At 32.1% G+C, this 11,662-nt stretch overlaps 1 protein-coding gene across 1 annotated transcript; it reads left to right on the top strand.

Moving 5' to 3' along the window:
* The first annotated feature begins 1,593 nt into the window (after positions 1–1,593).
* LOC132734907 (ankyrin repeat and SOCS box protein 3-like) lies at positions 1,594–11,051 on the top strand. The gene is made up of 7 exons (XM_060721777.1): positions 1,594–1,722; positions 4,120–4,229; positions 4,880–4,978; positions 7,556–7,705; positions 8,068–8,337; positions 9,470–9,677; positions 10,514–11,051. Exons 2-7 carry the CDS (start codon positions 4,133–4,135, stop codon positions 11,031–11,033), a joined length of 1,344 nt encoding a protein of 447 aa, XP_060577760.1. The 5' UTR covers positions 1,594–1,722; positions 4,120–4,132; the 3' UTR covers positions 11,034–11,051.
* Positions 11,052–11,662: the final 611 nt, after the last annotated feature.

Below are 11,662 nucleotides of genomic sequence, written 5' to 3'. Positions count from 1 at the left end.
CCATTTTTCAGTGTTTCATTCAATCTATGTGATAATTTCAAAATTTTATGTTTTTAGGCTTTTTGACCTCAGTGGAGCTTCTTTAAAAACCTTTCAGCAATAATTTAACAGCCATTAAATGTATTCAGACCAATCTGATGTTTTGCTACATGTAAATACCTTAAGATGTTGACTTTCAATCTGTCACCAGGATAAATGCTGAACTAGTTTTGATGAATGTGTTCAGGAATCATGTATACAGTATAGAAAATAATTGTGTTGGTTTTAGTGGATATGGAATGTATCTCACTGCAGAGTTACTCAAGTCAAGAATTCGAAACCATTAATCTTGTGCCAGATTATGATATTCACAATGGTCTTCATAATATTTTTAAGTGCTAGTAAAAATATAAAAAAAAACTTGAAATGTGTCCATATATAGGACATGGATGCCCCCACATTTTCACTGCTTTGTCATTCTTTTGACATACAGCAAAAAAGTATGACAGACAGACAGAGGAAATTTTACATTACTCTCCCTACCCATTAGTGGTTGGGGCATAGAAAATGACATAATTTTTCCAATGTTGACATTTTGATTTCTCCAAAGATAGAGCTGCAGGAATTCTAAATCTCAATTTTATGTTAAAAGAAAATAAAAACAAGCCAAACCCAAGTGCACTGAGCAACATTCATGTAAAGTTTCAAAACTCTAGGTCAAATACTTTTGAAATTTTGCAATGCTCATTCAAGGGCAATAACTCTACAAATACTAAATAAATCCACAAGACCCCCCCCCCCCCCCAATATGTGCATAACAATTTTACTGAGTCAAGAGCAAATGCTGAATTAATACACAAGCAAACCCCCAGGTGTAAAACTACACATGCTGTACAACATTCCTGTAAAGTTTATCTCCAGGTGTAATATTAATGTCACAACATTTACAACAAAATCACAATTTAACCTAGCTACGACAAAGTGTGATTTTTTTCCAAACTAAATTGTTCTGAAACAGGGGGTTTTCTATTTGAAAGTTTTTTCTGTTTCTTTTCTATATTTCAGTCAAAACTCGCAGGTCAAATTAGATCCACGGTAACAGTTAAAACTATAGAGAAAACAGTAGCATTTTATTTTCTTACCTCAGAAGCTCGGTACGTGTGGTCATGTTCCGACCATTTTGGCGCTAAAACCACCGCAATGACTCGGAAGTATGGGCACTTTGGACTTTCAAGGTTAAATTACAGCTCAAGGTTAAACCTAGACTTTCCAAAGGGGTAGGGTCGTGGTTACAAAATAAAAGTAGAAAAGCCAAGCAGAGCACGGGAAAATCATGTGATTGAATGAAAATGTATCATTTACATTTTAATTATAGAATTTCTATTTAAGCGCGAATTGTCTGTACCAAAAATCTTAGAATATGAAATAAATTAATAGCTCTACCAAAACCTATGTAGATTTAATAGAATAATATAAAAACTTTTTTTCAGTCATGCATATGGAAATACGTTGAAAGGGACGTAATCGCTGTTGAGTATGTCACAGTGATTACTTCCCTTAGCAACCGTGGGAGATTGATTGAGCATGTCACTTACACATTTACGCCCCTTATATTTTGCGACGCCATTAATTTTACAAATGTTATTCAATAAACTGTTCAAACTGTTTGACACAACCAAACACTTCTACGAATGTAAATGGGTAAAGTCAGAAATTGACAGTTTGTTATTAGAGCAAGCAAGGGTAAGAATGACCTGTTGTTTTTTTTGTTCTTTTTTAACTTTTCGAATCTTTACCTGTTTACAGTGTTTTACAGTTACTCTGAAACAGAAAGCTGTCCCTAGAGATCAGATAGACAAATCATGCACGTTAAATTTGATTACAAGTTTTCCCCCATTTCTGATCAATCATGCTATATTTCCCCCTTCAGAAAGCTACAGTAGCTAAAGAGACTTCAGCAAATAGGTTTTATAGTACTGCTACAGTATACTTACTGTCACTCAAAATCAAAATAAAAGCGACATATAAAGTTATGGAAGCCAGAACTACAGAAAGCCATTGTATTGGTTTGAAAATAGCAAAAAAAAAGAAATAATTTATTATATCATCTAACTGGAAGTGAAAATTTAAAAGACTGACAGATAAAAAATTTCCATCCTAGCATTGTGTTGTCCCACTGTGCATGCTGTGGTATTAGCAGTCACTAGTTCATGTCACCTTTGTTGTCAAAACCGGTACACTAGAGTGGTTGGACCAATGCTCGGCGCATACCAATGCTCGGCGTAAAAAAATCTTTTTTTTAGAATATCTGAAAATGTCTCGAGTTATCGCCGATTTAGGTCACTGGTGCTTTTATTTACATCTTTCACCATTTTATCCTGGTGTGGTTCACTGCTGGTAAAGTCATGTGACAATGCTAATAGCAGACAAACAACCGTACGTAATCCGCAACATATAAATTATTAAAATCTTTTAACACTAGAGTTCTGGCGCTGTAAAATTTAAATTAAAGGTTGGGTACTTGTAAATGTATGAACCTAATTTGGTTGTTACAATTTATTCAATGTGTTTTCTTCATAAGATAAAAAAGAGATTTTATTCGAAAAACAATTCTGCATCATGTAGTATTGTACGCCGAGCTATGGTACAATTTCACGCAAACCACTCTTGTTTATCCGGACTATCTATAGTTCCAGCCATGCACATCATTATGTGATTAGCGAATTTTACACAATGGCTATTTAAAACAATATCATCGGTCTTGAAAATGGACATATAACATTGAGGTTTGTTGACGTTGATTTGAATTCGCCATATCAAATATAGTATTTTTACGCCGAGCGTTGGTCCACCCACTCTAGTAATCAGCTGTTTACATTTATCATTTCGGTTAAAAGAGTTATAGTGAAATTTCTATTAGATTTTGACTCAAATAACAAAACATAATGTGGCAAAACTGTAAAGAGAAAGATAGAATGAAGGGCTAGATAGCTAGCCCTTTAGACAATATGTCTTTGGCAAGACAATATTTGTCGGCACTTATACATTAGCATTGCAGATACGACTATTAGAGTTGTCAGTAAAAATATGTATTACATACTGGAAACAAATAACTTATCCACCTTATGAATAATGAAGCCAGTCAGAATAAAGGGTAGTTTAAATCTTAACTCACAGCTTTAGACATATACAAATATCATCTATTTTCCATGAAATACTATAGCTGTTACCAGGGTCCCAGGGTATAAGTTTTATTCACATTCCTGCTGTTTCTTGTCTTCCCGTACACAATAGATGTTAAGAACCTAATAGTCCTATCATGCAACAAACGTTATTAAGCTTAGTAACCCAGTCTACCTTGAGAAGTGATTTTTCATCTCACTATTATATAAATTTCAATTTCTTTCTACCTGGCCATTACCAAACACTAACTTAAAATAAATATACTATTCTCAAATTTGATATTAGAAAATTTTGATAATTGCTCCAAGTTCTCTTTGTAAATATAAAATAAAACATGTTTTGGCTTCACACAAAGTAGATAATTATGTTATGGTTAAACTTCTACACACTTAAAGTGGTCACGATAAGAATATAAAGTGTCATTAAAAAAACTGGCAGTTTTTTTAAAGAAAAGACCAACTTTTCTTGACCTGCAATAGGAATGCACATTCCCAAACCCTATACATAGTTTACTCATTCTTTTATTTAAATTAGACATATTCACTAAGAATTTCATAGATTTCAATGAATTTCTGCAATTGAAATAATTTAATCAAGAATGACTATTTTATACACAGACACTTGGGGTTTGGAGCTCAAAACGCCTTTAAAATCCAAATAAAATGCATATTTGTCAATCCCAGCACATGTACTGATCATATATATCAAAAAAACTTAATATAAGCCGTTTTGAAAAAATTTCATATTTCAACATCTATAATAATTATAGATGTTGAAATATGAAATTTTTTCAAAACGGCTTATATTAAGTTTTTTTGATATATATGATCAGTACATGTGCTGGGATTGACATATATGCATTTTATTTGGATTTTAAAGGCGTTTTGAGCTCCAAACCCCAAGTGTCTGTGATTTTATATCTTTATTCTGAATTTGAATGTCTTATTTAGTCTTCAGGAATTTAATCAAAATGAATTTTCAAGAGGCATATCCAGATACAAGTTCCTCTGTAGCAGCAGCAGCTTTGTCAGGAGATAATAAATTATTGAAAAGATTAATTAGATCAGGTACATTCTTACATGCATTTCTTGCTGGGCCTCTCATTGGCTATAATTTTTGAGTCAGGTCACAAATTCGTCAGGAAATTCTGCGCAAGAAAATTTCAATATCAAAAATGCTTGATTTGTCGTCAGTTGTATGATGTCAGATGAGACTGTAGGGGCTTTAAAGGCCCATTATACCTCAGAAATACTAGCATTTTTCTTTTATAAAAAACTTTTTTTGGTATTTTGTTACAGTTTCCAAAATAAAACTCATTTGCCTTATAGATTAACTATCTTTGATTATTTTGCTTTGTTAGCATTTAGTATATTCATATTGAATTAGAATTTTGTGTGGAAGTCGAAATACTACTATGTTTACATTTTGCTACTTTTACATTACAATACTGCACATTCAGCATTACTTTTATTGATTGTTTAACATGTAACATTCTCTAAATCCACTTCTAAAGAATTAAAAAATATGTATTATAATATTTTAGGGCATAATGTGCTTTTAATGTTGGCTCAGAAAAGTTATTTAGTACAAGTGCATTACAGATTCTCAGACAATAATTAAATCTAGCTTACGGAACATGTGCAAATCTGACTAAAGATGTGTTAAAATGGTTGTAAAAACAGAAAAACAAACAGATTAGAAAAATATTATTTTACAGGTAAAGCAGTTGATGTTAAAGACAATCGAGGTTGGCAACCAGTGCATGAAGCTGCATTCCATGGTAACATTGCATGTCTCAAGGAAATCCTCAAATGTGGTGAGTTTGAATTAAATAATTCTGTTCGTATTAATATGTTCTGTTTTAATTTCATTTTTATTGAATATCGGAATCAACCAGGGAATGAAATAAAGTATGCTTTTATCAACTTTTGTTGCTTTTTTTTTCAAGAAATACTTTATATCAATATCTAAATGATAGTATATATTTCTACTGTTGTACCAATATTTAAATACTTGTGAAAAATGTGCACATTGTAGGGCTTAATGTTGTTGTTGTTACTGCTGCTGCTATTATTTATTTATGTTGTTGTTGTAATTAATAATTATTTATTAATTATGTTATTCAGGGCTGCAGATAACATGCGTATTTGCGTTATTACCCAATTAAAATGTCTTAAAACCCAATAGAAATAATAACTAAGGGTAAGAAAAAGTAAATGAATTCTTATTTATACAAACTACATTTGAACTGGTGCGTAATGACGAAAATTATTACTTAACGCGTACATCAGGCAGATCATACTGTTTCAAACTGTTTTAACCTTTAAATTATATAAGGCAACTTGGAAATCTCCTAGGCCAATAAACCATAAAGCAAAGTAGAAAGTAGCTTTTTTATAACCGTACAAAACCTACAAATGTCTACAATGAAGGTCAAAAATTTTGGGTAAAATGCATGAACTTGTACTTTATAACCCAAATTGGTTAAAGGGGGTAGGGTAAAAAAGACAGAAAGAACTCAAAGAAAATAGAAAAAACCCAATAGATCACAAAATAAGGGGTAATTACCCAATATACACAAAATGTTATCTGTAGCCCTGGTTATTATTATCATTGTTGATGTGTAGATTGATGTGGACAGTTGCTATTGTTGTTGTTGTAAATATTATTATTTGTTATAATTATGTATAGGTTAGTGTTTAATAATATGCATTAACAAAAATAATTGGTCAAGCCTGCCGCAGGCAGGCGACCAATTATTTTTGTTAATGCATATTATTAAACATTAACCTATTTAATGATCAACATTATTTTTTTCAACTAACAACAAGGCATTTCTCTAAATCACCTATAGCTCCGCCCTTTCGCTCTACAACATGTCTACACCTTGTTAAGTTGCTTACATGTCACATTTAGATAAGCTAATTAAATGGCCCAGGCACATTTTTTTACTGAAATGTCACAGAATTTATACCTTTATCTACAGTAAGACTATCATGTTTATAATATGTCTGGAAAAAACAGCGAAAAACGATGCAATTAGGTAAAAACAATGGAGTTAATGAAATGTGTACATCCTTTTAAAATAAATGGAAAATGTGAGAAAAAAATACATTAGAGATTATTCATTGATACAAATTCGTTATTAGCTTCAAGTTATTCACTAACATTTAAAATCCCTATTGATTTGCTCATTTGAAAAACAGTTCATTTTTTTTCTGTGTGAAGGGGGTCCATTTTCAATGAGTTTTCCAGCCAAAAAATGTAATCATTGTATTCTTGATATCAATGATTGTTAATGCAGTTTATTCCTATCAAGTGAAAGAAAATAATGTTTTGGTTACTTTTTCTATAAAATATAAAGTTTAAAACAGTCAGCAATTTATAATAGTCATTTTTCTTAGAGTTCAAAGGATTTAAAAAAGTTAATATGCAATCATTTGTCTCTGTGTACCCAACATGTATTATCTATGTAATAAATCAGTTCATTGTATCCTCACATTTAGAAAACACCTGACCTCGACTATTTTTTTTTTATGTTGGCATTGTTTTGCTAACCTTGACATTTTACAAATCAGAGTGCAAACCATACCTCTAACTCCTCCCTGATATAATGCATTATTGAAATTTGTTAGACTGCGGTTAGACGACAGATTAAGTGAATTTTATTTAGTTAGTACACATTAACCAAAGTTAGACAAAGCAGAAATTTGAAAAATACTACAATGTGATTGGACAAAAAATAATGTTGATCATTAATATTATTATTATCATCATTATTATTAGCTCACCTGTCACAAAGTGACATGGTGAGCCTTTGTGATCACCTTTCGTCCGGCGTCTGTCCGTAAACTTTGACTTTAAATGACATCTCGTCATAAACCGCTAAACCAATTTCATCCAAACTTCACAAGAATGTTCCTTTGGTGGTCACTTTTAAAAATTGTTCAAAGAATTTAATTCCATGCAGAACTCTGGTTGCCATGGCAACCGAAAGAAAAGAACTTTAAATATCTTCTTTTAAAAAACCCATAGAGCTAGAGCTTAGATATTTCAGATGAAACATCTTCTATTGAGTGTCTACCAAATTTGTTCAAATAAAAGCCCCAGGGTTAAATTTGCCCTGCCCGGGTGTCTGATTTTCCTTATATGTCTGTAGTAAAAACTAAAAAAATCTTCTTTTAAAAACCCCAAGAGCTTGAGCTTAGATATTTATCATGAAACATCTTCTAATGGGTGCCTACCAAGTTGGTTAAGAAAAAGCCCCTTGGTTAAAATTAGCCCGCCCCAAGATCCTATACACAGGTGAGCGATTTCAGGGCCATCACGGCCCTCTTGTTATTATAATTATTGTTATTTAATTATTATTGTTATTATTATTATCATTGTTCAGATGTAGATGTTGACAGTAGAACATTTGAGGAACAAACAGCCTTGATGTTAGCATGTAAGAAAGGTCATTCTGATTGTGTATCTTGTCTACTCAAGTCTGGTGCAGACCCTAACAGCACTACAAATGAGGAGTATTCTCCACTATGGGAAGGTAGGTAAAACAAAGTCCCCATACTATTGATTGATGCAGGAAAATAAAGATACTGCAAAATCATTATCATTTGTGGGGAATTAATTTTCGCGATTTTCGTGAATTAAAAAAGTTCAAGATCCAACAATATTTTATTTCATCTGCTGAAAATATATTTTGCATGACATAATTTACATTTTACCTTTTGGAAAAATAAACAGTTCACAAATTTTATAACCCACGAAAATGTTCTTTGTGACAAAATCACAAAATTTCATGTTAACGAAATTTAGTGAATTCACAGTATATTATGATATAATGGTTTAATAAGTAACCTTGTATGAAAGGATTTAAGGAAATTGATAATGCTAATTACATTCCAGCATCAGTTAACGGGAGTTTAGAATGTATGAAGCTTTTACTGGGTGCGGGTGCCAATGTAAATGGAAAAATCTACACATTAGATACAGCATTACATGCGGTGATACATCACCATGACGATAGTAACAGTTTACTATTGGTCAAATGTTTGGTGGAGGCTGGTATAAACCTTACTTTACAAGATGAATCTGGTCTAACTGCTGTATTTACTGCTGCCCAGTTCGGAAGGACAAAATGTTTACAGTATATATTAACCTGTGCTCATGATAGAGGTAATCAAAGTAGTATAAATGCCTATAATTATCATTTGCAGATACATTGTATTAAGATTAGTAATTTTACCAGGTGCTTTTAAAGCATAATTTTCAGACTTACGAATTACAACTGTTTGTTCCCTCATAAAAAAGACAGTAATAACTGTTTGAGATGCTAACATTTGAAAATGAAAATGTTGACTGTCAGAATCCTTCTCTAAAATGGCATCTCTATGAATCACAATGTCTGATGTTCAGGGGCATCTCTGGCCAAGCTATTTGACTTAAGCCCTTAATTTGAATCTCGCAAAGAACTTTACAATCTTTCATCATGTAAGGAAGCCATTAAGATAGGTTACAGGATGTCAGTGGTTCTACTAAGGTCCCCATTTATGTATTAAATATTGCATATGGAGTACCTGATCTCATGAGGTAGTCCTCTATCAGTAAAATTGGAAATTAACATATGATTACAGTACATGAGTGGCGGAGTGACTTAAAACCCAAATATATAAATAAATGTCTGGTGCTTTAAATAAACAAAAGTCACAAATTTCATTAACCACGATAATTCCTTGAAATGCTTAAATCATGCTGCATTATGGATACAATTTTACCAGCATGACAATACTGCAGGCACATGAAACAAAGTAAATTCTAAAAGGATAACTTGATTAATAGGTATGCTTATTCTGTCTTGTAATTTTGTAAGTTATAATTTTTTTCCCAATATGCATGTTAGGAGTTGGCAATAGAATACATAATACACCACAAGTTGTAAGATAAAATAATAATGTCACATTATAATACATTTATCAGTGATTTTTAGCTCGATTTTTTTAAGAAAAAGAGAGAGCTATCACACAGAGGCATCAGTATCACACTTTGGTTAAGTGTCTGTGTGCAAGTTGCTATTTCCAAAACTATTGAAGAAAATTGGTTGAAACTTCACATACCTATTTTAGAGCATAATGGAAGGTAAATTTCCAAAGCGAATAACTCTAACTTTGATTTTGACAGAATTATAGCCCTTTTTACGAGTATAACTTAAAAAAAATACATTATCCAGGCTCTTGTTTTACTATCCAGCACTTAGAATCTTCAAGCATGCAGTCCCACTAACAGGTCTTGTTTGTTATATGAATTGTAGGGAATGTATTCAAGAAAGAGCTTGTGAACAAAGCAGCCTTTGACCTAGCTACTCCACTTTACCTGGCCACGCAGAATGATAATGTGGACTGTGTCAGAATCCTGCTTCAAAATGGAGCTGATGCTGATCTTGGTATAAGTGCTGAAGACATAAAACCAGGCTTTCTCTATACACCCCTACTGTTGGCTTTATATAGAGGTAACAAGGAGTAAGTATTTTATATTGGTCATGACTGACCATTCTTTTTTTCATCAGTAAGTGGCAAGTGTTTTCTGTGAGATTTTATAGAATTTTCAATTATAAAAATTAGGTCATTAAGTGACCTTGACTTTTTGTAGCAAACAGATCAAAAGTCAAGGTGATTGAGAGTCAAATAAGATCCAACAATAGAATGGTATTAACTTGTGACAAAAAAGTAATATTGCCATTTATTATCGGATATTATAAATTTGCGTTTTAAGTAAGTAGGTCGAGGAACTTTTAAATAATGATTTCTGTAAGTAGGTCAAGGACTTTTTGTAATTGAGTAATTGTGTCAGTAGGTTGAGAAACTATCAAAGTGTATAGATGGGTCAGTAGGTTAAGGTATTTTCTAGTATTTATTTTGATTTATAGGTCAAGAATCTTTCTTATTATCCCCTGCCATTAAAAATCGAAAAAAGGGATATTCTGTTTGTCTGACTTAATTAACTTCCTAGAGGATACTTATGTGGCTACTGTACTTATTCTCTATTGCCATTCATTCATTCATTCATTCAAGTGAGTCTCATTGTACGTTTGGGAATATCAATTCAACAAACTTGCTCATTGACTATTTTGGTCAGAAGGGTAAAGAACTTGATAGTAGTAAATGTTGGTCTGTAGGTCAAAGAACTTTCTAAGTGGGTATTTGGGCCAGTAGGTCAAGTCATTGAATTTTCAAATTAGGTCGAGGATCATATATTTTGTTCATACATTTTCTATCCATATTTGTATAAGATAGTTGTATTTTCTTATTATTTGCTGGTTTTAGTTTATTTACATACAGATTCAACTTTTTTTCAGATGTGTTGAGATCTTAACACCTGCAACTGATCTTACAAATTTCATATGGGAGATGAATGATTTTGATCCTGAAATAAGAGTAAACTTTAACCCTGTAGCTATAGCAGCAAGTCTAGACTCCGAAGAGTGCCTCAGAATTCTTCTTGGCAATCCATTCTTTTCAAATCTTTATAGTGGAGAAAAGAACTTGAACTACCTGGCAGAAAGAAATCCCTTTAGTTTTGATATTAGGACAAGACCTGCAGTGCTTTTAACAAAAAAGTTTAGACCATTCTTAGAGGAGTGTTTAAGAAGGGATGAATTTGCATTACGGAAATGCATTGGATGTGTTATTGAGAATGGTTATAAGTATTTTCCTGTATTCATATTAATGTTGAGACTTGGTGTAAATGTTCACTTTCCCAGATATTGGCTTGACCATGTTTCTATGGCACCATGCGCTCTTGGGTATTTCTGTGCTATGTTGAAGTATACAGTGAAAGGAAATAGCAGTAGGGGAATTATTGACACACACAAGTAAGTGTCCAGATAACATTGTACTTTGCAAATGGTATATACAGTGTAACCTCCACAGTGCTGCCCTTAGTAGAACTGTATTACCTCTTTACAACATTCAGTATTAATTCTTTAATTCTGGTATATGATTTCATAATGAACTTAATAACCTCTATGATTTCACAGTGAATGAATTTAATAACCCTTCTATTATTTCACAATGAATTTAATAACCCTTCTATGATTTCACAATTAATTTAATAACCTTTCTATAAATTAACAATGAATTAAAAACATCTATGATTTCACAATGAATTTGATAACACATTGAATTTAATAACATCTCTATTATTTCACAAAGAATTTAATAACTTCTCTAGGATTTCACAATGAATTTGATAACCTCTCTTTGATTTAACAATGAGTTTAATAACCTCTCTAGGATTTCACAATGAATTTTGATAACCTCTCTTTGATTTTTAAAAAAAATCCCCTTGTCTGCTTGTAATTAAGTGAAGAATTTAAGAGATGAGTAGAAAAATGTTGCATGCACATTGGATTTAGAAATGAATCTGAAAATATTCTCGATGCTTGCAATTTTAATTTTCAGACTTTTGGATGATGACACGTCTGTTTGTAATATTCCAGTGAAGC

The sequence above is a fragment of the Ruditapes philippinarum genome, unplaced genomic scaffold (assembly GCF_026571515.1).
Source record: "Ruditapes philippinarum isolate M1 unplaced genomic scaffold, ASM2657151v2 ctg1096_1_1_1_1, whole genome shotgun sequence".
NCBI lineage: Eukaryota > Metazoa > Mollusca > Bivalvia > Venerida > Veneridae > Ruditapes > Ruditapes philippinarum.
The sequence above is the reverse complement of the archived record's forward strand: the minus strand, read 5'-3'. Positions and strand labels throughout refer to the sequence as shown.